We start from the raw sequence: 26,714 nt of genomic DNA, 5'->3' as shown, positions 1-26,714 counted from the left end.
GTTCTGCTACCAGGCTGTTTTTTTTCTTCCAGCTTTCCTCCATCCTTTCAGACACAGCTCAATCTCAGTTTATGTTTATTTTATAGATTTCTTTCCTTATTTTCACACTCAAATCATTAGCAATTATCACATGCAAAGAAAGGGGATCCTCAGCACCAAGGAGTCGATGCCTGGAGGCAGTTGTGAAAGAGGAGCCAGCAGCAGCAGCAAGTCATATCCCTCTTTGGCATAAGAAACTTATTAAAATAACTCTTCCTCTATTCCCAGTCTCATCAGAACAAACGCCCACCAACCCAACCAGTCAACCCATCCCAGGGATCACAACAGGTACACCTCTCACATGACAAGGTGAGATGCGGTAATATCTGTAGTTAGATATTTCTCAGTCTAGGAGGAATTAAGTTTCAGCTCCAGAAGGATCCATTCAGCAATTCCCTGAAGACTGTGTATAGCTCAGGGATTTTTCCACCCTCCCATCTCTCATGACCTTGTAACGATGACTGGCAGGTTGGATTTTAGACCAGCTTGTGGCTGTGACATTGACACACCTCACGCTGGAATTGTTTAGATAAGCAGATAAATTTGTCATTCAAAATCCATCCTTAAAGCGTCACCCATCACACATCCAAAGGAAATCAATACGTGTCCTCCCTGTATGCCTAGAGGACATGTAAATTTTGAGTCACTATTTTTCGGAATGGCGAACTTGGAGTCTACAGAAGAAACATCACTTGCTCATCGTCCCTCTGTGGCAGAGTTTTAAACACAAACCAAGAATCGTAATGCCTGGTCCCCAGGCAAAAGGCCACTTCATAATAGACTCACCATGACAACACTGCTACAAACTTCATCAACTGTAATCAAAGGCAAGAAAACAAAGGATGAGATGAAGGGAGACAGCAAAAATGATTGACTCGAGATGAGCTGAGCACACATTTTAATGGGTATTCGGACTCCCCGCTGCTGCTGCTGAAAGGATTCTGCAACGATCTTGGCTTCCCCTTCATGTAGTTATTGAGCTAATCAAACACAATTCAGCCCAGCGCTGGACTGCTTGTCCAACAAAAGCTGCCACTGGTAAGAGGGAGATAGAGTCTCTGAGCAGGACCATGGGGTGGCTGAACAGAAGAGAAGCCCCCGCTCCAGGCAGCGTGGGGCAATTGCTAAACATTGTCTTCCTCCAATTACAATGCCAAAGAGCTAAACCAGCCAACCATCAGAGCCAAAGCCAACTGCAAGGCACGCTGGGCAGAGTGAAGAGCAGTTTAGAGACCACATGTCTGCAAAGACTACTGGAGTTCTGCGTCCAGCTCTGAGTCCTCAGCACAGGACACACATGGACGGGCTGGAGAGGGGCCAGAGGAGCCCCAGAAATGATCCGAGGCTGGAACAGCTCTGCTGGGAGGACAGGCTGGGAGAGCTGGGGTGTTCAGCTGGAGAAGAGAAGCTCCGGGGGGACCTTATTGCGGCCTTTCCAGACTTAAAAGGGGCCAATAAGAAAGATGGGGACAGACTTTTGAGCAGGGCTGGTTGTGATAGGACAAGGGGTGATGGTTTTAAACTAAAAGAACAGAGATTCAGGCTGGACATGAGGAAGAAATTGTTTCCGCTGAGGGTGGTGAGAGCCTGGCCCAGGTTGGCCAGAGAGGTGGTGGTGGATGCCCCATCTCTGGAGACATCCCAGGCCAGGCTGGACGGGGCTCTGAGCAACCTGAGCTGGGTGAAGATGTCCCTGCTCATGGCAGGGCTTGGACTAGAATCATAGAATTATAGAATCATAGAATAGTTTGGGTTGGAAGGGACCTTCAAAGGTCAGCTAGTTGATCACTAGATCACCTTGAAAAGTCCCTTCCAACCCAAACTGGTCTGTGATTCTATGATTCTAAGATTCTAAGAGCTTCCAGACACATCCTGGCTGGATGGACATAACAAAGATACTCATCACACTCTACAACAACTGGACTGTGATTACTTGGTGTTGCGCTGGTGAGGCCACAGATTAGGGGGACTTTATTTAAGAGATGTGCAAACTGATGTTTGAGAGGCACTTGAAAATGCAGAAACATAGAAATGGCTGCAACAACTCAGCCCAAATATTCATATAGCTATTCATTCTGTCCCTGAATCTAGTAGCAGGTACTTTGGTGGAAAAAACCAATAAAACAGAGATTATAGAGTGAAACTCGTGGTTTAAACTCCAAGCTTTCAGCATGCAATGACATGGGCACTGTCTGACCTGGAGCCTGTAATGATGTCATTGTATTGAACAGCACTCAACAGATCTTTCTTTCATTAATTTGTCTAATTGCTTTCCAGACAGTTGTATTTCTGGCCTCTGTAATGAGCTCCACAATGTTGCACAGATGAATGACACATTATATGAAAATGTCCTTTCTTCTGTTTGTTTTAATATTCCAGTTGATAATCTCATATAAAGTTCCCTAGATCTTGTGTTATGAGAAATGGTGAATAATCATCCCCTATTCAGTCTCTTCATTACACTCATGATTGTCTGGATGTATTATAGCCCTCTCAGTCATCTCTCTTTTAAGACAAAAATCGCCAAGTCATACAATCTCTCCTTGTATAATAACACCCTTGGTATTCTTTCCCTCCATCATAACCCTTTATTCCTGATCTTTATTTCCTATCTTTGAACTGGTTACTAATCCCTCAGAAGACTCTTCTTCCTGTCCCATGACAGCATAGTTTAAATTCTTTGCTATGAGAAAAGTATAAATTCCTCTGTATTAACCACATCGCATGGACTTTGATTTATTTAAAGGACAATAAATGACTCGTGACGCCCACCCCTCTCCCCCAGCATGTCATATGATTTTTTTTCCAGTCTATTCTTAATCATGGTTCAACCAAATTGACAGGTAAAATAAGTCAGATTTCTGGATTCTAGTTCTTGGACACTTCATGAGTCTAACTTAAAAACCAAACAAACAAATAAACAAGTCAATACATTTCCAGACTTTCATTCCTCCAGCATCAAGGCTGGTATAAGCAATGAGTTGTACAACAGATTTAATAACGTGGCAATTTCATGCCGTAGTTTCTTAAGATCTTTCCGTGGATATCACTTCTATGCTCTAAAAGCATTTTTTACTAAGCCTTTAGCGGCAGACACTTCGGACAGCTCATGCCCTTCAGAAAGTAAACTTCTGCGGCAACTTTATTAAATTTTAATCATTCATTTCTATGAGGTTAGCAATGTGTTTCCTATGTGGGCTGCCTTACAATTGTTTTGCAATTAACACAGTAGAGTTAGTGATCTTTTTATTGGTTTTTTTTCCTTTGAGTACAAGTTCCATTTCTGAATAGTGTCTCTTTACCTTGTTGTTTAAGTAGGCATTTTAAATTTTTTTCACTTGCTTTTACCATCTTTCAGGTCTTTTTTCATAGGTCGTATAACTTCACAATAAGCCCCTTATATGATGGTTTTATGCAGTCTCCAGGATACCATGAAGCACTTTGCCCTTACGGCAGCTCCTTTTAACAAGCTTCCTCATTTTTACGTTGTTTCTGCTTTGAAGTTGAACTTCACTGCAATTTTTATTTATTTATTTTCTTTCGCTTCTACAGGACACTGAATTTGAGCACCATGTGGTCACCCTTACAGAGCAACGCATTGGTAGCTGGGACCTGCAGCACGTCCTGCGAATAAATCCTAAGAGTAAATCCAGACTTGTTTCTCTTTTAGTGGGTTTATGGGTATGAGCTCCAAATGTTGTGACATTTACTCAGTACATATGAAGCCACTTGAAGTCTCTCATTAACACATTTTCTGCCTTCCCAACCTTTTGGATTTCTCTCGGCATGTCACAGTCACTTTCACCATCTTTAAGCGGTCAATAAACCAGCTTTAACACCGGTCCCTTCCCTAGAGATATCTTGTCACTTGTGCACAGATTGACCCTATTATCTTTCTTTGATTTTACATTTCCTTGAATGTAAAAGCTCTTTCTTTACTATTTTGTCCTTCTTTATTGCTCCGGTGTCATTTATGCCACAGATGAACTTTCTTCTGCCAAGGTTTTGGGCTGTGTACCCTATTAGCAACTTCATTTAAAGCAGACTAGTAGCATACGCACATTATCAAATGTATATTCAATTTGTCCCATTGCCTATTTTCATGTGCCCTCATTAAAGGAGGCATTTGCTGTGACTGATTTTTGCTGTTTCTTATCAGAATTTTATCAAGTTCCAATCCAACCACTTTTCAGGATAAAGACATATTATGTCTTCACCTTTAGACAATGAGCTTCAACCTTCAGAACCTCTTTCTTGCCTAATTTTTATGTAACTGGCAACAGCCAGGTTCCTTCCTGTCTCAGCTACTGTTCTTAGAAAAGGTTTCCTTATTCCTTATAACTTTTCCTACTCTATTTTCTTAACTGTGCATTGAAACACTGTCTCAGTGCCTGGTTTTCATTTGAGAAAATGCTTCTATAAAAGTCTTGATTTTTAGCCTGTTATCTTAGCAGCTTGTGTCTTTCCTCCAGGATTTTCCTCCTACTGTCTCCTTGCAATTGGGAGCTGTGGCTACATCTCATTAGTATATATTAAACAATAGTAGGAAACATTCTCTTCTTCTGGGGTCAAATGACATAGTCGGACCACATTCATGCTATTAAACTCTATTAACTTACAAAATACCCAGTGGAAATCCTCCCTGACCTATTTAATTCCCAAACATGTCCAGGAATTGTTTGAAGGAGCAATAGCCCAAGCCAAACTAATAACTTTGCAGCATAGGTGTAATAGTTGTCTTCCAGTGCCTAATAACATTCCCTGGAGTTGTTTAATTTACTACTATAAATACACATTACATAAGTCACGTCCCCTCTTGTTGGAGTCTGGATGTCTTATTGGATCTGTCTCTACCCTGCAGGCAACTCTCTGTTCATTCCTTGTTGCCCTCAGAAAAATAGCATCATATTTACCTACTAGAAAAAAAAAAAAAAAATCAGCTTGTTTCTCTCTGTCACCTGTGATCTCTGCCCCTGAAGACATGTCCTTGGCGTGAGGGACCTCACGGATATCATCGAATTGTTTTTGTTGGGAAAGATGCTCAGGATCATCGAGTCCAACTATTAACCCAACACTGGCACTAACCCATGTCCCTGAGAACCTCACGTACGTGTCTGTTCAACCCCTCCAGGGATGGTGACTCCAGCACTGCCCTGGGCAGCCTGTTCCAATGCCCCGCAACCCTTTCCAGGAAGAAATTTTTCCTGATATCCAACCTCAACCTCCCCTGGCGCAACTCGAGGCCGTTTCCTCTGGTCCTGGCGCTTGTTCCTGGGGAGCAGAGCCCGACCCCCCCTGGCTCCAAGCTCCTTTCAGGCAGGTCAGAGATCAGAAGGTCTCCCCTCAGCTCCTGTTCTCCAGGCTGAACCCCCCAGGTCCCTCAACCACTCCCATCACACTTGTGCTCCAGACCCTTCACCACCCTTCATCTAGGGAGAGACCTTATCTGTCTGGTTCTTCATCCTTTCTCCAACAGTTAATCAGGTTACAAGATGTTTCTGCCTCTTAAATTTGCAATAACAGAGCACGCCTCCCTCTGACCTGATGGAGGGATTGCTCTGTCATGTTGCTATAAGTTTCACCAGTGAATTTCGCTGCCACCTCAAGTCCTTCCAATCTGACCACCTTGATCCCAAAAACCAACACTTCTCCCTAAGGACCATGAGCTGCCACTGCCATTTGCACCTACGTAACATCTACCCATGGGGCAAACTCTGATGTTCTGTGCCATGGCCTAAAGCTCCACTTTCTTCCTGCAGACTTGGCAAACCAAAGGAGCATTAGGATTGTGATATTAGCTGGAATATCTGAGGTCCAGAGGTAGCAGGGGTGGGATTGAGATGGTAGTTCGAGGCTCTTAAATTTATGTGTCAGTCTTTAGGTGTCTGAGCTAACATCTGAGCTCCCTAGACAAGGGCGTTATTCAATACACTCAGCAGAGCCCAGAGAACGGATTTACCTGTGCTAACACAAGGGCTCTGTTCTGTAGACTACTTGTAGAGTATCCAAGACAGCCATCTAGGGTTGGCAACTGTGACTTGGTCTAAGCAAAAAAAAGGCCACCATATGCCTACGTTTTGGCAACTGAATGGAACCTCATATCTACCTCAGGGCGAACTGTGTCTCTCTTCACACTCTACTACTGTTCTGATGGGGAGTAGGATCTCCTTGGGCTGCCAAAGGGTCTCAGCACCCAGCTCACGTGGAAACGCATCAGAATCCTAAGCAGAGCTGAAAAGGGACATTTGCTCTCCCACACACAAAGCACGGAGGTGCAAAAGACTGATTCACTCAGTGCTTCTGCAGGCAACCCCTCCAGTAGCAGTTTATACAGAAATTTTATCAAGATTTATCGTAAAAGCAGCTATATTTTTAGCACTCACTAATCCTAGTGGAAGATTACTTCATACAATCATCCTCCTCCCAGCTAGAAACCATCTTCTAACTTACAGAATACATGCTCAGTTCATACCCATTCCCTCTTGGGCCAATGTCATCCACATCTTCAATAACCTTTTTCTTAAGCGTTTAATCCTTAAATCTATACAAACAGCAGACCTACTTCTGACCACCTTTGTTTTATACACTTGTTTTTTTCCAATGCAGGCAGAAGAGCTGCAGTGTCTTAGTCTGGTATCTTAGGCAAAAGAAACTCCATAACATTAACATCATAAAATATGAATCAGGTCAACGGGGGAAGACACCTCATCCGTGTTTCCATACTACAGAGATACGTTTGTCTGTCTGCTGGTGACCCTCTGCCTGCTCTGGAGTCTCTCCAGAGTTATGCCAATATAACCCTGATCAAATTTTCTGCTCTGTTTGTGTTCACACTGTTGGAAAAAGTGAGCTAACCTTCGTGCCAAGTATCCCAAGGGGGTGGCTGCAGGAGTGACAGGCGGGACAACAACTTCCCATCTTCTTTCTGAGAAATGTTTCATCTGCAAGTAGTTCTGACATGACAGAGACAAGTTGCTATTTCAGATATTTAAAGGTATGGTATAACACTGCTTGGTCTTATTTCGGGCTTCAGCAAGCTATCGATTTTTTGATTCTTTAGATTATGTTAATGATGTAATGATCATATCGGAGTAGCAGCGTACTCCTGTAAAGCTCCAGAGTGCAATATTTAATAGATACTGTTAGTATTAATTGATTTTGCTATAATTCATTCTACACGTTTTCACCCTTAAGGTTTAGGGGTTTTTTATTAATGGCAAATTCCCTAAACATCCAGGCAGAGTGAAAATTCAAAACATTTACTTCTCCTCTGAGTTTTTAATTTGGGAATGGAGGTAGTGGGAAGGTTGTCCTCTCCAACTCACCCTAGTTGATAGCAGATTAAGTATAACCAGACGGATGTGTTCCTGAGCAGCTCAAGAGGCAGCCGAATAATATTTTGCCAATTGGCCAGATGAGCTTTTCCTATGGATCTGCTCTCCATCCTTTCTCACCAGCCCCTCCAGATTCTCCATCAGTTAAAGTCGTGAGGGAATCCTCAAGGTCAGATTTTTGCCTTTGGCCCTTGCGAGCAGAGAGAAGAACAGGGAGCAGAGACCCCCTGTTGCCCTGACAGTTCTAGAAAAGTCCCTACCATGCAGAAAATAACATTCATATCTACATATACTGAGAACCTACCCAGTGAGACTGTAGAATTCAGATCCATACCTGGAAATAAATTTTATGAGACAATAGGCTTAAGATGGAAAAATAATTCCACTTTCTGGGTTACTCATACACTCAAAAGTTACTTGCAAGCTTGTTTGCAGGATTGGGACTGGGTCAAAATGCGGAAGGGATCAGGCTGATTCTCTCTCATCCCCATTTGCAGTTTCTCTTCTCCCTGAGAAAAGCACAGAGCTAAAGCTCTTGGCAAGCATCGCAACCTCATATTCCTACTGTTATTAACTGACCGGCTCTTTAGAGGCACCGGGTAGAAGACAGCCAAGGAAGCCTGCTAGAAGTCAAGAAATGCCACCTCTGGCCCAACCACATCTCAGTGGTGGAACTGACAGAAATGCTCTGCTCTGATAACACCTTATCCAGCCAGGCAAGTTCTAGGGGACAAGGAACAGACAAAAATAGGAAAGTATTAGCTGAACTGAAATCCTGCCCCCTTGCCCTACACAAAATAATCCAGTGTTCATTTGACAGGGCTGGCTGGCAAATATGAACCTTCCAAGCAGGTGTTGGGAGACAGGACGTGTCTGGCCACCTGTTTCCAGCTCCTGGGATGCCAAGGGAAAGGATATCTCATGGGGGCTCCTGTCCCTCTGCTGCAGCGGAAAAAGTCTGCGGACAAAACTTGCACCTCTTTGCACTGAAGGTTTCGGTCTGCAACAAAATAAAATGAGTCTGGTTTTCTTGTGGTCATCTCCTCACCTTGTTTCTGATCTATGAGAGTGGGGCCCTGTTAATACAAGTCAGAGACTAAAGGCCTCACTTCTTCCCCTTTCCTTCTCCATCCAGCTGCAGGCAGGGCTGTGTTTCAAACATCTGAAGCATCTCGGCCTCTTTTCTACTCCTGCTACTGAGGATCAGAGGGAGGGGAGAGAGGACGCAACTGCAACTGGGGGACAGCCTCTTGCAAAGACACAGTTCCAAGGTCCTCAAGGGCCAGTGCCCAGCACTGTCAGGCACTGCAGCACCTCTGCATGGTTTGGCCCATATCGTGGTTGGGTTTTGCATGCCAGTCCTATTTGCAAGAGAGGGAGAAGATCTAAATGAGGCCCTACCATTTTCTGCCCTATGTTTTCCTGACAGCTCCAGCCTTCTGCCCTCCTCCCCAGACCTATGAATCAAGCAGGGATGGAAAAAGTGGTAAAACACTGGAACAAGTTGCCCAGAGAGGTGGTGGATGCCCCATCCCTGGAGACATCTCAGGCCAGGCTCGACGGGGCTCTGAGCAACCAGATCTGGGTGAAGATGTTCCTGCTCATGGCAGAGGGTTTGGATTAGATGAGCTTCGAAGGTCCCTTCTGACCTAAACTATTCTATGATTCTATGAAAAGGAGAGAAACAGACATATAACAAACACTCCATCCCCCCAAAATGTGCACTTAGCATGTGCATCAGGCTAACAAGGGAGAAGCCTTCCAGGCATGGGTGAGCCAGATTGAGATTATTTTCTAAACATGTCTCAATTAAAATGTAGATCTCCTTTACTGCCTGCGGCCAGAGGGGCAGGAGGCTTTCGGAATGAGATATGGGAGGGAGAAGCAAGACACAGGGGTGTTTGCTTCATTCCCCGCTGTCCTGCCTGCCTTAACCCTTCTGGTGCCACCTCTGCTCTAACCGCCAGACAACGGCACAGGGTCATTTGAATACGTTCATTGGGTTAAGCAAGGATCTACACGTGTTTGCACCTTGCCATGTCTGCTAAGGCTCCTTCTGCTTTAATTAAACAAACCCAAAACTTACTCAGGCACTGGTTATTACCAGTTTTATAATTATGAGTTTTATAATTACAATTATTACCAATATGCTTTACAGCCAGTACTGTCTGGGAACCTCCAGTCAGCAAGTTCAGCCCTACAGGTCACTCATCATCCAAAGTTCTTTAAGGCTTTGGACCTCACAGCTGTCTGGGAGGTGAGGAACTGTTACTCCTCTCCTACAAACAAGGGGCTAAAACATAGGGAAATTAAGGATTGGAATCATTATAAATTGGACATTGTTCAACATAGTTATTTAGGTTTCCCCAACAGCTACGAAAAGAAACTGGCACTTCCAGAGGACAGTTCACCCTATTGCCTTAAGCACCTTAGGCTTACAATGAATGAGTTTAGAAAAACTCTTTCTCGACTGGCTGCTGAGACAAGAAAGTAGTAGATGATATAAATCCCATCCTAAGTAACGTGTCCAAAATCATGCAAGGTATCTACAGCAGAGCAGGGAAATTAATACTGCTCTCTCTTGCCTGAGGAAAACTCTGTAACTGGTGGATCATACTCACATCCCTTCCTAAATGTAACAAGGGGTCCAAAACTTATTTTTCCCAGTCAGAAACTCCCCTGAATCTTGTCTTACAACAGCACCTCAGACCTTCAGTCCACATGAATTCCCACTTCCTCATGTTATTCACAACCTCTCAAACCCCTTTAGCCAGGTTAGGCAGAATCATTTCCAGCTCCTCCACTCTGTCCCAGCAGATCCTTCAGCATTTCTACTCCTCCTCAACATATTTCTCTGCCCTCAAATTTCTCCTTAGTCCTTGCCACAAAATAACCTACAGACACGCTAATAGCTAGTGCAACTTTCTAGGCAGGGAAGTGAATAGTGGAGGAAAATAATCAGAAATCTACCCTTTCTTCCATTAGCAGGGGATCGGGCATGCTGTATTACAAGATACAGCCATAGAAGCTCATAGCCAGTGGCAGAAGAAATTCACAGCCAACACGTCTGTTCTTCACTGTGAATTTGGCCTCCCCTGTAGGAGGATGGCAAGAAAACATGTTTTCTTTGAATATCCTGGTTTCTTGCAGCCAGCTGTGTTAGCCACACCAGTCTAGCTCTGGCTCCAGGGATAAGACTCTATTAAAAATGCACCTGTTACCCATTACCCCTGGCAGAAATTAATTTGGTCCAATATACCGGGCATTGGAACAGGAGGCAAGAAATGTTCCATTTCCAGATCTGCCACTCCTCTCCAAACTAACCACAGTTCTGGCAATGTGCTGTTTTTCCCTGCTCTCCTCTGAGACTGACCCGTGTTGGGGAGCCCAGAGGAGACCTGCAGCCCACTGACACCCAGCCTCACTCCTCGCTGCTGGGGCAGTTGGTGGGGTTCATTTGCAAGATGTTTTACTTGAACAATAGAATCATTTTGGTTGGAAAAGACGCTCAAGATCATTGAGTCCAACTGTTAACCCAACACTGGCACTAAACCATGTCCCTGAGAACCTCATCTATGTGCCTGTTCAACCCCTCCAGGGATGGTGACTCCACCACTTCCCTGAGCAGGCTGTTCCAATGCCTGACAACCCTTTCTGGGAAGAAATTGTTCCCAAGTTCCAATCTAAATCTCCCCTGGCTCAACTTGAGGCCGTTTCCTCTTGTTCTATCACTTGCTACTTGGTAGAAGAGACCTTTGGGCCTCTCAGGACAAGAAAGGCCTTGAGGTGCTGGAGCGAGTTGAGAGAAGGGAACGGAGCTGGGGAAGGGGATGGAGCACAAGTGTGATGGGAGCGGCTGAGGGAGCTGGGGGTTCAGCTGGAGAACAGGAGCTGAGGGGAGACCTTCTCACTCTTTACAACCCCCTGAAGGGTGGTTGTAGCCTGGAGGGTCTCGTTGCATTGTACATGAAGGAGGGACTTCTATATCTGCCCACAAGACCAGAGATCGGGCTGTTGTCTGATTCCTGTAATTCACAGAGATAAAACATCTGTGTCTGCCTTGGTAGATGGTTTCTGCTATTGATAATATGCTATTCAAAAGCTGCTGAAGGACATATCTGAAGTGGAAAACTAAGAAAGACAAGATGTTCAAGAATGCAGAACGATGAGTTGCTCAGATCCACTCATGAAACAAAAGAAATATGTATGTTGCTGGGGATAGGAAGAGAGACTATGCCTATAGCAAAGCAAAGAGGACAATAGAAACCAAAAAAATGGCCCCACAGTAGGAGGAGATCATCAGCTTCAACTTCAGAAGCTCCTGTGAACTCACACAACCCACCTCCAGGACCACAAGACTTCAGGGAATGGAGGTAAAGTCTCCCTGGTACAGAAGCCAACTGGGAAAGCTTCTACTTCTACTTGGGGGAATGAATGCAGATGAGCGAGGGAGCAACAGGGAGAATTAGGGGCCAGAGACACACATGCTGGTGGCACACGGGAATATGTGGTGGCAGGTCTCTGAATGTGGAAGTGTGCAACAGAAGATGATGGCGTGTATTTATGGGTAAGAGTGTGTGTGTGCAGATCCATGGAGAAGGTCAGTCTGGATAAAGACATGCCTTAAAGGTTCGCTGTGCTTTTCCTTAGGAGGAAGAGCTCCCTCGATTCCCCCTCCCCATTCCCTTCTGAGATCTCTCACAGTTTGAGGATGATGAAATGTCACAGAAGAAACAGTGGAAGGCAGACGTACAGCCACTCTGGAGAGGGCTCTTTTGGAATGCCATTTTCCCTCATTGGCAGATCATGGGCTGCAGAGGCACCAGGGAGCATCCGACAGCAAGACAGCAGAGCAATTCCCTACAAACAACCCAGTGACTGAAACTGAGGTTCCCAAACCATCCGTACATCATGATACTCACTGTGTCTACTCCAAAGCATGACACAAGCTTGTAGGAAAACCTACCTCTGCTTTATTGCAAATTAGGACCTTGGAGGTCACGGAAAGAGTGACATTGGTCAAGTTGCAAAACCCAAACCTGGGTTTTCCCCACTCCAAGAATATGTTGGGAGAGGACATCCCAAGATGGAGTTGGAAGTTATTTTGTTGCCCAGACACAGGGGTCTAAAGTCACTTGAGATGTTCTCAGGCCCCAGCTGGTCCCCATCTTATCCTCCAGAGGCAATAGGCCTCCAGTAGAATCTGTGTCACGTATGCCAGTAGAATCTGTGTCACATATGCCATCCCCAGATGAACATCTCAGATACCCCAGGCACTCCAGTTGCAGCAGACAGCATGGATGGACAACTGAATTGAGTTTCTCACTTAAGTAAAAGCACCTGTATTTCAAAGTCTCCTTGTATGTTCTCCATACAGTTGTGTTCAGGCACCTGAATTAAGTCCTTATGTTGCCACTCCATATCTAGGTCTCCTTGCTGGCTCTATCAACCTCAACTTTATAATCCAAGTCACGGTACGCTCTTTGGCAGCCCATCTCAGCATCTATGCACATCTGACAAGCTTTCTAAGTTGATCAGGGTGGTCATACGGCTTTCCTGTGTCCTGTTACCCCTTAGCTCTTACTCTAGATATGTACTGTGGGATATCTAGATATGCCACCCATGACTGTGCAGTGTCCCAGAGAACGGGTGATGCTGAGATGATCAAGGCGTGTCCAATCAGGGACTCAGCACATAGCAAGACCCCTAGAAGTTCGTCAGGTACCACTGAGCACCATTATACCTTTCTCATTGTATGTCCTAGCACATGAGACACATGTCCCAGCTCATATCAGACTGTGCGGCCGTGTTTCACATCAGAGAAGAAGAAACCCCAGAGACCTTTTTCTGCAAAGGCTGAACTTTCTGCAACCCTAAATTTGAGCTGCCAGTGTTTCTGTGCTGGAGACAAATCCCAAGTAGGACACCTAACTCATGGGACTGCATCAGGAGAAAGCTTCTGCTGGAATCCACTGCAGAAACTAATTATCTTCCCACCCCCCCCCACTGCCCTCTAGCAAAACAGGCTAATCAAGGAAGAAGGTTGTTATTAAAACACATTTACCACACGCCTGCATTTATGGTCCACAGTGCCCAGTGCTGTCCCTGAGTTGCCTCAGGCAGGCACGGCCACCGAGATAATCAACTTGTGAAGGGCACAGCTCTGCCTTGTACTGCTAGGTAGACCAAAGCAGCAAAAGAGCTCCCCAAAGGGAATGGGAGGACATCAACAGTGCTGGAAGCACAATGTGCAGGTACAGCGATGGGTCTGCTCTCCAGGGCTAGTGATCGGCTGTTCTGCTCAAAGGGACAAGGCTGGTTCAGACTGATTTATGCAATGTCATCACCCATCTGTAGTGAGATGGGATTCCCAGGAGCCTCTGTTTCACTCAGGGATTTGTCACCATCAATAGGCATGCTCCCTGTCCCAAGAATTTCCTCTTGCTCTCTGGACTAAGAGCCCCGATCTCATTTCAAAAGGCCATTGGAGAACTGTCACATTTGGGGCTATTTCCTTTGCTCCAAAGGAGAGGCAATGCCTAGGTGTGAAATGATGGGTACTTTAGCTATACCTCAGCAGACAGATTAAAGATTATCCAGGCTCAATGCAAAATGCTTAATGGGCCGATGTCACTCTACCGAGCCCCCCTGCTGTGCGCTTCCCTCTGTGCAAAGGCTGAAATGCCATCTCCAGTTTCGATAACTACCTGAGAAGAAGTGGGAATCACTCTGTGCCAAGGCCAATTGTGGGAAGATGACTCCACTTTCCCTTACTATCAGATGGAGAGGTTCACAAGCCATGTGCATGGCTGTCTGAGCACCAGCTGTGATCAGAAAGGAGTCAAACCAAGCACTGTTTGGAGACAAAGCATCTTGACAGCTGGTTCGCTCCTACCTTTGCCACCATTGACTGGCAGTGTTAACACTGCCAATCAACTGATTGGAGACTTTCAAACCAAATGAAAGATTTCAGATTACCTGCAATTATTTTGCCCCTCATCATTTATGTTTTTCTCCCCATTGTGTACCACTAGCGTGTATCTGGCAACCTCCTGTTGAAATTATAAATGCCCACAGATACCTCAGACATACAGGGCTATTGAACATAGCAACTGCAATAGCTCTGAGCTACCCCTCTGATGGGGATGATCAGCCCAGATGGCTAGAAGTTTCCAAGCCAGTGCAGGATTCGAGCTCAAAATCATGTGTTCTTTGAGTTGCTGACCCACCTTAAAGGAAAATTAGGACAATTGCCATGTACCTTTGATATGTAGAGGGTCTTCCAAGTATCTCAAGACACCAAGAGCTGACCCATGGCAAGATGATGCTAAGATGGGAAAGCATACAGAAAAATTTTTGTATAAAAAAATGTTCCAACCACTATTGCAAAGATTTATCATTCCCTCTGTGCTTGGCACTGGTGAAGTTGGAACTAGAATCCTAGGGTCAGATTTGGGCCCCTCAAGCCAAGAAAGCCCTTGAGGTGCTGGAGCGAGTTGGGAGAAGGGAACGGAGCTGGGGAAGGGGCTGGAGCACAAGTGTGATGGGAGCGGCTGAGGGAGCTGGGGGTTCAGCTGGAGAACAGGAGCTGAGGGGAGACCTTCTGATCTCTGACCTGCCTGAAAGGAGCTTGGAGCCAGGGGGGGTCGGGCTCTGCTCCCCAGGAACAAGCGACGGGACCAGAGGGAATGGCCTCGAGTTGCACCAGGGGAGGTTGAGGTTGGATATCAGGAAAAATTTCTTCCTGGCAAGGGCTGTGGGGCATTGGAACAGGCTGCCCAGGGCAGTGATGGAGTCACCATCCCTGGAGATGTTTAAAAGACACATAGATGAGGTTCTTAGGGACATGGTTTAGTGCCAGTGTTGGGTTAATAGTTGGACTCGATGATCTTGAGGGTCTCTTCCAACCAAATTATTCTATGATTCTATGCCAGGCAAATGCAAAACACCTGTAAATTGCTACTTTACTGAAAGGTCTTCAGTTTGCATCTTAGGACAAACCAGCATAAGGAGTATAAAACAGGGATGACTGAGGCCCTGTTTTCTTGTAATGGAAGTTGAGGCTCTATAGGATCACAAGCCCTTGCAGGAATCAGTAAACCCCTCTTTTCTCACTGTCTGTTAGAGCTCAGAGTGGCACAGCTCTGGGTGTGATATTCCACCCTCCTGCCTGCTGGGTCCATGCAGCCTGAGCCATAAAGCCTTTCTCAGTGCCACTTCCCCACTCAGCACTTGGTGTATTCTCCCACCCCTGTGCATGTAGAGGAAAAGACTGGGAAGGAAAAGAGAGGCAATGAAAGGGAAAAGAAAGAAAAAAACCAAAACAACAGCTCAGCCTGAAAGTCAGTCACAGTCTTTCAGGTGGCAGAAAGTCAAGCAAGCAAAAGACTCTTCAAAAAAGGTCTTATTGCAGCATCGGTAGGCAGCTTAGGTTACCTGAGACTCTCTAGTGATTCAGAAGACTTTGACCAAGAAAGTTAAAGCCAGGGACGATCAATGAGCCTCTGCAAGCAGCATCGCATCGGGTTACCTGCTGAGACGAGACAGCGGGAGCTGCACTTTGTAACTTTTTCTTTTTTTTTTTTTTTTTTTCCTCTGGTCTGGCAATGAGTCTGAGGATGGAAAACAAACCTCCCTCCCCCTCTACACTAATCCCTTGCTCCCTAGAAAACAACTCAAGTGCCTTTTTCCTTACATGACATGTTAGAAATGAGAATTGTAGTTTCTGGGTACATAAGCATCCTGCAGCTATGAGGCAGACAGGAAGAGCTGGAGGGCAGGAGGATGTGGAGGGCAACTTCTCAGATACTGGAGTAGGTGTTTGCTAACAGAGGACAGTGTAAAACCCTTCTGAACAAGGCTTTGCTTTTGCAGAGGAACCCAAAAACCCTCATATGGCTTCTCAGGCATCTCATAAACACCATCTCCTCTGTTGCAGCTATGCAGTTAATCCATGGTCAGCTCATCCTGAGTAATTGCACATACCAGATTTTTTTCAACCCTTGACCAGCCCGGAACCCATCGAAGGGATCCAGGAAGGCGGCTGATGTGGCCCATATCTAAAATCCCTCTGTCATTGCTTCATTCATGGGGTGAGGATGTCTACAGAAGGCCACTGCATCCTGTTCCCATGTTTCAGGAGCAGGGGGGCCTCTCCTGGCATGTGCTCTGCAACTGGGGTGCAAGTGGAGTGCAAAGCCCGTGAAGCCAACTTGGGTCCCTTGGTGAGGTTCTTGGGTGCCAGAAGGACACACAAAGGACACACGCAGCTCCCCACAGATGAACAGAGGAGTGCAGAGAGCAGAGCCAACTCCTGGCTCTGCTACATCCACAGTGGAACAGACCGGAGATGCTTAAACAAACCCTCTTCCCTCTGCAGTAAATGTCAGTTCCTCCAAACCAACAGTGTTTGTTGATGGTCTTGCTTTGCTGAGTCTCTAGAGCTGGTTAAGACTTCTGGGAGAGAAAGAAATCACAGATGCCAAAATATTTCTTTTTAATAAAAAAAAAATAATAAAAGTAACGCTTCACTGCAGAGTGACTTTTTATTTTGAAATTTTAAGCTGTTTCCTAAAACCTGAAATGAAGTCCCAAAATAATAACTGCTGAGGTCTAAATGAATCATTCTCCAATTACTAAATGGTATCAGCCCCTTCTAAAACGGCTTTCAAGAACATCTCTTATTAAAAAAATAATTGGCCCACTACAAGCTGGGGAAAAAAAAAAAGTTTTGAAATATCACAAGTCCTCCCGGAAAATGGGACTATTTTCCTCTCTGATTGCATCTTATGACCTGCTGGTCAAGGAGTCCCCATAACAGTAAGGGCAGATACCAGACCAGAAGGAGGCTGGTGCCTGGGGGGATGATTGTTTGACTGTTCATCCCAGAATTAGACAGAGGCTACATGAGGATGAAATGTGTAACCTCATTTAGGTGTTCCTGCTCCAGCGGGGGGATCGGACTAGATGATTTTTTGAGGTGCCTTCTAACCCCTGACATTCTGTGATTCTGTGAAATGGGGCAGCACAGTCAAAATCTAGGAGAAGCAGAACCTGGGACAGGTCCCTCCTGCTCCCAGCAAGATCAGCATATTTCTCCTTTAAAAAGTGTTGCCTCTCCTTGTAAGGATGCTGCTGCTCTTCCTCCCCAAATATTAATTCTGCCGGTGGCTGGGGTGTTAAACACAACCCAGAAACACTGCGCAGGGCTAAAAATTTGCACGGTCAGTATGTGCATATGGGGCAGGACCTTGTCAATATCTGCTCTGGAGCTGGTGCTGGGCAGGCAGGAAGAGCGAGGGCTACAGAAGGGTTTGTCCATTGTTGGAGGACAAAGAGCTTCTGCTCCTTGGCAGGGCCACCAAGATGACCAGAGGAATGGAACAGCTCTGCTGGGAGGACAGGCTGAGAGAGTTGAGGTGTTCAGCTGGAGAAGAGAAGACTCTGGGGAGACCTTATTGTGGCCTTTCAGTACTTAGAAGGGGCTGATAAGAAAGATGGGGACAGACTTTTGAGCAGGGCCTGTTGCGATAGGGCAAGGGGTGATGGTTTTAAACTAAAAGAACAGAGATTCAGGCTGGACATGAGGAAGAAATTTTTCACAATAAGGGTGGTGAGAGCCTGGCCCAGGTTGGCCAGAGAGGTGGTGGCTGAACCATCCCTGGAGACATCCCAGGCCAGGCTGGACGGGGCTCTGAGCAACCTGAGCTGGTGCAGATGTCCCTGCTCATGGCAGGGGGGGCACTGGGGGAGCTGGGAAGGTCCCTTCAACCCAAACTATTCCATGATTCTATGCTTCTACATGAGGGGTAAGGAGGTAGAGGAGGCTAATAGTCTGGATATAGATGAAGACACAAGAAACTTGCCGGAAGAGTTGAGAGGGGTGGTCAGACAATGAATTGCATCTTTGGACACAGAAGGAAGCTGCAATTCATTTCAGGCTTCAAGGAGACTTTATTCTGCTCTCAGCCCTCTGTACAGCCCCCCGTTCAGGCTGGTGACATTGCTTCGACCTTGCGACCAGGCACCAAGTCCCTCCGTGCCAGCTATTAGCTTTTCAGCCTGGTTCCTCCCCCCCGCTTCCACCCTGGCCCCTCACAGTCCCCTGGAGACCCATGCGGCAACCGAGCGCCACATTTTCAATTTACACCAACTAAATGATTCATCGCTGCCTAAAGAGATCTGAACAGAGCCCAGGAGAGGAGCTCAGCTATAGCAGGGAAAGAGAGGCGGGGGACAAGATCAGTGCTAAAGATACAGCGATGAAAAGCTCCGGTGACCTGCTCTATATCGTCTCTTCTCTTCTTGGGGTAGAAGCCAATCAATCCTCCCCCTCTCCTTTCTCCTGCAGCTGTCTGTGGGTCTGTCTGCCTCTTTCTCTCTCAGCGGACTCGAGTTTCTCAGTGTAAGGTTAGGACAGCAGAGCCGTGGAAATCGATTCCTGAGCCCTGGCACGCCGCCCTCCGCGCAGACAGCCCAGCCCCGCCGTGAGACGATGGGTGGAGAGCTGTCCCCAAGCATCCCCGGATCTCTCACACGGCAGGATAGCTTGGAAATGGGGGGAGGTCTGGGAAAAAGGGTCTGCATCAGCCCTTGAACCGCAAATCCCAAAATAACAGAGACGCGCATGAGAGAGAAAGAAAAAGATGCTGCACCCCATCTGGCAGTTTTCACCAGTCTACCAGTGTTCTTCTGGATGGTTTATACTGGAGGAGAAAGAAGCGCGAAAGGCATGGCTTTACCTGCAGACTGGTTTCCAGTACCATTCTACCCCTGGTCTTGCACAGCCTGACTGCCTCCTCCATCCCTCCTCCATCCCTTCCACAAAACAGCTCCCACATCAGTTCCACATCACTGGAAAGGCACTGGGATTCCTGACTGGGAGGGAAGAGCGAAGGGTTAGCACTCACGAGGGGAAATGCTGTTGGCACATTTCCCCAGAAATCCCTGTGCAGGAGCCATTAACGATACATCTCACCTGAGGAGAAGTCTGTTAATGAATCTTAAGAGATTTTATTTGCAAAAATTTCTAATAAGGGACTCAGTATTATGGCACTTTTACCCAGAATATGCTGAACAGCCAAACCTTGTTGAATGGGATATAAGTGCCTCCTTTGCTTTCAGAGCTGCCTAGAAAGATGAGGAAACTGAGACTCATAGCAGTACACCCAAGGCTGCACTGAAAACACCTTCCAAACTAGGACTGGAAATCAGATTTCTTGACTGCAATGGAAACAAGGGGAAAGGGAAAGACTGAAGTGGGATTTGGTCACATTTGCCTTCCAACTGCTTCAAAAAAATTCATGGAGAATTAATCTCAGTGAATTTGCTGCAAGGTACACAAATAAGAGGTGCCTCTTTTTCAGATAAGGAACCAGAGGTTAAGTGACCAGAGAGAGGAGGTGTAGGGACTGTGTCATCAACCAGGCCCGGACTGTGAGGCCAAATTTCCCCTCGAAGGACCAAGTTTGTATAGGGTTTTCTTGTTCTAGTCGAGTCAATGTTGCCACCCTCACTCGCCGCCAGCTGTCGCATTTCTGACACTCCTTCACAATGAGCTGCTGGGTAACCTGCCGTTGTCTCTGCCCCTTTTCTCTCCTTTCGGAGATTTATTGCTGGGTATATTGATTGCTTGTTGCCACTGAGCCTGGATGGCAGGAGATGAAATATCTGGTATTGCTGTGGTACAATCAACAACCAAGTTCATGCTTTCCTACACTGCTTGCAGATAGTCTGTGCTGACCCTCCATTGACAGCAAAACATAATGCTCTGTAGGATAGATGGAGGATGAGATGGAAACATACTGTAGAGCTGTATATCAATTGGAAATCTCCTCAGGTCAGCAGGTGAAAGTTTCATGGGTTCATGTCTACCAGACCACAACTCAGGACTGGTTTTCCAAGGATCCCTCGAACAATTCCAGAGCCTGAGTCAAGTTTTTGCACAGGTTTTGGGTTGGGTCACCTAGATCTGATCGGAAATTAGGCATGCTGTCGTGGCTTTGGATGAGAGTCACACAAGCTAAAGAGCATCCAAAGAAGGTTGGAGTATGGCAGAGGTTTGTTCCCTTTTCCTCTTTTCCGAAAAGAAGAGGTAGCAAAGAGGATCGCTTCAACTGGATCACTGTCTTCACCATGAGAGTTTGCCATGCAAGAGGAAGAATTCAGAGGTGACCTCAGCAGGAGAAGACAGACACACTGCGAGAGCAAGGTCCATCAGAAAAACCTCCCATCGCTGCCAAGGACACTGTGAGCCTTGGAGTGACAGCATCCTGCAGAGCCACGCTCAGCTGGAGACGTTTGGTTAGACAGATCCAACGCACTTTCCAGCCATGGTCTCTGCTGAGAGGTTCTTGGCAAATGAGACCACCCTGCCACTCAGAGCCAGGAGCTCAGCCAACCTGACACCTCCTTCTCCACGGCTTTGGCAGAGGTCTCTCTGCAGGAGGAGATTACTGGCAGTGAAGGCTGCAGAGGGGAAACTTCAAGATCAACAGCATCATTAAAAAGCCTACAGAAAACAAAGACAATGAACTAATCTCCCAGTCCTGAGGACACCTGGATCCAGTGCTCCTTGCGTTGCACTGTTGAATAATGAAATGGTGAACTGAAGTGCCTTCTTGGCCTGTTATACAGAAGCCCAAGGATGTGGATTCAGACAAATTTTCTCGGCATCCTGGCCAGATAAGCCAAATGAGCAGTTTAGCTCATTTGTGCTCATCTGGCACAGTTGAGTTGACCCACAGAGGATGAACACTCAACTTCAGGGTCAATGTTTTCCCACAGTAAGCATACAAACCATAATGTCCCCTTGAAATCTAAGGTGTAGTGAACCCCATGATATTTAAAGGGACCTGATTTCTCTCTAAGGGTGACTGAGATCATGATAAGTCTGAAAGAGGAGAGATTCAGGTCAGCAGTGGAAAGCTGGAGATGCAGAGATGAGTGTCTGAGCTGGGCTGAAAGTCAGAGCCAAACTGCCTTAAGCAATGGAAACCAGAAAGTCATTGTCACCTAGAGAAGAGCTGCTGGAGGGTTTGATTCAAAGCACATCAGGGTAGACAGGTGCTTTCCTGGTGCAGTCAGCAGACTGTGCATCAGGTGGCTGAGGAGATCTGATCAGTCTCTACCACCCTTCTCTTCCCTCATCTTCCAAAAAATGCTTCTTGGTTAAACAAAGTCTCCCCCAGCAAGTCCCAGAGACCTTGCTGGAGCTTCCTGCATGTCTCATTTGCTCAGCTGCCTCAGCCAGGGACTGAAACAGCATCTTGCAGCTCTGACGTGTGTTATCTCAGCCATTGGGGAAGATGGCTGCAGAAAAAGCAGGGCTGGGACGGTGGCAAACACCAGCAGGTACTTACGTGTTGTGAAGAACACACCATCCACAGTGAGGGTCTCCTGAGCCCAAGCACTCGCTGCAGGTCTCGTACTGGCTACACGACTCCACGGGCACCCGGGTGAGCTGCAGGAGGAAAGGGGACAACCTGTCAGGCTTTTCACAGGGCTTTGCGATGCCCATAACGACTTGGTGGAGAGGCCACCTTCCCTGTCTTCTTCCCTTGGAGCCTGTCCTCCTAGAGGGACAACCCTCCAGAGCTCCACAGGCGTAGGGCGGATGATGGCACATGGCTGCAAATTACTCCAGAGTTCAACCTTGTGCAACCTCTGTTCAGAGCAGAACCTCTCTTGTGGCCTCCCTGGCTTCCCCATGGCCTCTCACACTTCATTGCTATAGATCTTAGCATCATAGAATAGTTTGGGTCAGAAGGAACCTTCGAAGCTCATCTAGTCCAACCCCTCTGCCATGAGCAGAGACATCTTCACCCCGATCAGATTGCTCAGAGCCCTGTTCAGCCTGGCTTTGAATAGATGACCTCACTTGCACAGTTTCACAGAGAATAAGCAAATCAGGCAGGCTGTGTGCAACATGTGGGGACCTGGTACCTTGAGGCAATTAAACACCATGTGATCTTCTGCAGCAAATGAAACTTGATGGATCTCGATGCTCTCCTCCACTCTGGTTGTAGACCCTGTTGCTTTCTGGCCCTCTGTGAGAACTGAGGTCTCGTGATGTCTTAGTCTCCCTCCCACAACCGCCTGAACCACCACCAGTCCCGGGGGAGCATTAGCTCCCCTCCCCATTGCCCCTGCGTCTTTCCAGCCATCATTTGTCCCATCCTTGGAGACGTTGCTCCCAGCACGAAAAGCACAGAGGCCACCAGCTTTGAATGAGCTTGCTGTCACCCTGACTTTGCAACTCAGAAGGCATTAGAGATGGACCTGAAACACCCATCTATCACCAAAACACTACATTATTTTTTTCTTTCTTCCTTTTTAATTAAAGCATTTCAGTCAGAGATTTCAAAGACAGAAGGAACTGGTGAACCTGACCTCCCGTCTAATGGACCAGAGCCTTTTGATTCCTATTAGGTTTTGTAAGCCCTTTACTTCTTTTGAAGCCAAACATACAATTTGGACCTGATAGTCTCTTTTCCATTGAATGAGCCTCAGAGATCTCTTATAATATACAGTGAATTGCCAGTGCCTTCACCTCAGCTCATGTCAGCAGGGAGAGTTTATTCCTTCAGATGATATAGTGTGGTATTATCCTGATGAAACACCACTGAGAACTGCCAGCGATAAACTGCAGAACAGTTACTTGTGACAAATGACAAGAGAATACACCTGGGTCCTGGTGACAATTTTTTATTTGGTGCAACATTCAAGAGAGTTCGAGCTGTGAAGTGATAGACTGAGATTCATTCTGATTGCATCTGTAAATGAATCAAGAACTGGCTTTTATATATAAATTTGTCAGGCAAAAATCCAGCTATTTATGAAGACCTTCTCTGTTTGTATCAGAAATTGTTTTTCTAACCCCTATACAGACACCCCACATGGTAGTAGATAGTCTATGAGCAAAAACTGAAAATCTGTATTTTTACCTCTGGCAGGTGGTAGTAGCTTTAGAAAACTTCAAATAGAAATATGAATTTATTTATTTACCATTGCACCATTGCCTGCGTCAAGTCACCCAAAGAAACCAACTGCCGCTACTGAAAGCTTTTAATGTAAAAGGAGAATCCAAAAAAAACCCTACCAACCAACAACAAAACCCACAAACGAACAAAACAAAACACCATAAAAACTTCTTTCTCAAATTTAATCTATTGCCATGAGTGTAAGGATATTGTCAGAACAGACCACAAAGGAATAAAAATGGGAAGACTGGAAGAGGGAACGAGTGGTTCCAACTTCTGTAGGTACCAAGAAGTTTCAAAGGTAAGACGGCTTGGCCATGGATGTGATTGTTCTACCTTTCTTAAGTTTCAGGTCAAGAAGGTATCGACTGTTCATGAAATCTAAATTGTCTGCCCCAGGATTTCACTCAATTAGAATTATATTGAACCCAATAGTCTCTGTTGCATCCAAGTTCTAAAAAGACACATAATTTTTTACGAGAAGATATCAAGGGGTGGAGACCTTAGTGTTTCTTACATTGGTCATTTCCACCTGTTGTTTCCACCTGATAAAAATGTCTTGTGAGTAATTTTCCCTTGATCCCATCTAGCTTGACCATATCTTCACTGTGAACATCAGAGTATTTGCAGAAGAGGCAGATAATTCAGTTTTGAAAGAATGTAAATCTGTTCCCCATCCAGATGCAATCAATTGTGTAATCTCCACCTTGTAATTAAAAATTTGTAAACACAGTTGGGATTAGGGATGCAGTTCTTACCCAAACTACCCTCAGTTTAACATATGTTGCTGCTCTATTTATCCTCATTAGCCACAGACAGTTTTTCTGAACCTCGGTTTCTGAGCTACTTTACATCTGTCTTATAGAAGTGAGCTTGGTTAAGAAGTTTATGTCAGAACATGCAATTTACCAACATCTATTGATGTTGGGTTTGAATGTTCTGAGTCAAAATCCACTTGTGACTATGATATATGGACAAGGAAGAAGTCCTAGAGGACAGAAATTTGCTATTGCTTCATAAATTGCTACAAAAGGAGTAGATAAAATGTGTTCTCTGTAGGTTTTATTATTATTATTCAATTAGCTGTCAAAGGATATCCAAGCTCCTTTCAAAGGCAGGAGGAACCTCCTGGGGATCCAGATCTTCATCTTTGCAGAAATGCTTCCTTTTTAGTGTGTTTAGAGTACTCAGTCTCTATAGGGTATAGCTCGTATGTTGTGTAGGAGCACACCTTGCTTGCGTTTCTATCCCAGAGACCACTACTACACAGTATGAGCTTGCACCAAGCTGCATCCCACATCACGTCAAGCATACCAGAGTAGTAGGTGTCCTGTGTCACCATTTGCTTTGCTACGTGTTATTCCTGCTATATGAGACCTTTTACGAGTTCACCTCAAGTAGCTTTATTGTGAGATTAATTAAAATTGTACCACGCTGATAAACGTCTCGGGCTGTTAAGTGTCAGACCTTCTAATTAATAAAGAAAGAAACTACAAAAACCAAAGGAGCTGCGACTGAAAGGAAAGCCACCTTGGGGTCATCAGCCGAAAAGAAAAAGAACGTCAAGCAAATAAGGCACATTAGAGGTCTTATTTTCCTTTGGAACATAAACCGTAATTAATTCAGCTCAGCTTTCCAAGTTGAAAGTTTTGAGAACTGGCCGTGCCCCCTGAGAGCAGTCGGCTTTTTATGCTGCCCCTAAAATATGTGAAAAAGAAAAGTCCATGCAACCTCCCAATTATGGTGCCTTGCCATTATTCACAGCAATGACGGGACTAGACAGCACTGAAGGTTGAAATCTCCATTGTAAACCAAACCGTCATTATTTCTTCCACCCCTTCTACATCCTTGGAAAGTCTAACAAACTTTTCAAGGTCATTTCTCAGCCTTGCTGAAGCTCCCTACCACTGATCTTTCATCGGGGTGGAACTCGGAGTCAACATTTTGCAGCAAATATCACTAGAGTTTCAGCAGACAGAGGATTACCAAAAGCAAGATGCCCTTCATTTTGGGGCACTATGAGCCAGGTTGGAGTCATTCATATTCCTGCAGTGGTCATGGGTTAACCGATATTTTGGCCTCACTGTGCTAGAGCAATGTATGGATGTAAGAAGAGACTCCTGTTGTTTTAGGGGCTTATATCTCATATGTGAGGAAGCACATATCCCCAGTTCATCAATGAAAGCTGAGGCTGAAAGTGAGGTTTCATACAGCTGAAGTGAGTGCTATCTAAATCACAGAATCATTTTGGTTGGAAGAGACCATCAAGACCATCGAGTCCAAGTGTTAACCCAACACTGGCACTAAACTATGTCCCTGAGAACCTCATCTATACATCTTTTGAACACCTGCCGGGATGGTGACTCCACCACTGCCCTGGGCAGCCTGTTCCAATGCCTGACAACCCTTTCTGGGAAGAAATTTTTCCTAATATCCAATCTAAACTTCCCTGGTGCAACTTGAGGCCATTTCCTCTCGTCCTATCACTTACTACTTGGGAAAAGAGATCAACCCCCTCCATGCTCCAACCTCCTTTCAGGCAGTTGTTGAGAGTGAGGAGGTCTCCCCTCAGCATCCTGTTCTCCAGGCTGAACCCCCCCAGAAAAAATCTCTTTGAAGATGTGGGCTTAAGGCATCTGAGCAAGTTCATGTAAGAAGTCCACAGAAGAGCTGATTATTGGACACCTAGGAGCTGCTGTGCTTCCAAGGCTCTGTCAAAGCAGACCAGAGGGACAGATGATCTCTGACCGTCTCCGAGGTAGGCAGCATTTCCAGAGCAGCCAGCCCACCGTGGGATTTCCCAGATGACTACTGTGCAGTGGGTGCCATGAAAGACCCAGAAGCCTGACCACCAGCACCTTTCTTGAACGGGAGAGACCAAACGGTCAGGACCTGTATCCCTCAGGCAGCTTCACCATCTGGACCAGAAGTGTCAAGCTCATTTTCACCGGGGGCCACATCAGCCTCGCGGTTGTTCTTCAAAGGGCTGAATGTAATTTTAGGACTGCATAAATGCAACTACTCCGACATTTATACACTCCTAAAATTACATTCAGGCCTTTGAAGGCAACCGCAAGGCTGATATGGCCTCCGGTGAAAATGAGTTTGACACCCCTGGTCTAGACTGTCTCCTACCCACAGCTATCCAGGGTGAGATGGCCAAGTGGTAAGTGAATCTGGTGTCCTTCTCAAGGGCAGCAAGAAAGCAATGAGCAGGTCCAGCTGTCATGGCTGCAGCAGGAGATGAAGAGATATTTTGCTTCATCATCACATTAATTCACAGGTCCCCAAAGAAATCATTCATGAGTTTCTGGCTCACAAGGACATCCTGAAAAATCTGGCAAAATGTGCAAACTGCTGT

General features: G+C 45.9%; 1 protein-coding gene across 3 annotated transcripts in view; it reads right to left on the bottom strand.

Annotated features, from left to right (window-relative positions):
* PLXNA4 (plexin A4) overlaps positions 1–26,714 on the bottom strand; it is a 498,451-nt gene that overhangs the window by 144,566 nt on the left and 327,171 nt on the right. For 2 of the 3 annotated variants that reach the window (XM_065626967.1, XM_065626969.1), the window contains exon 5: positions 21,734–21,834. In XM_065626967.1, the coding sequence (XP_065483039.1) occupies positions 21,734–21,834 (101 nt within the window). Of the gene's footprint in view, positions 1–15,861; positions 15,907–21,733; positions 21,835–26,714 lie in introns of those variants that run through there. The other variant, XM_065626970.1, reaches the window with a different exon arrangement.

Source organism: Caloenas nicobarica, chromosome 1, assembly GCF_036013445.1.
Source record: "Caloenas nicobarica isolate bCalNic1 chromosome 1, bCalNic1.hap1, whole genome shotgun sequence".
Taxonomy (NCBI): Eukaryota; Metazoa; Chordata; class Aves; order Columbiformes; family Columbidae; genus Caloenas; species Caloenas nicobarica.
This window is presented reverse-complemented; position numbering and strand designations above follow the sequence as displayed.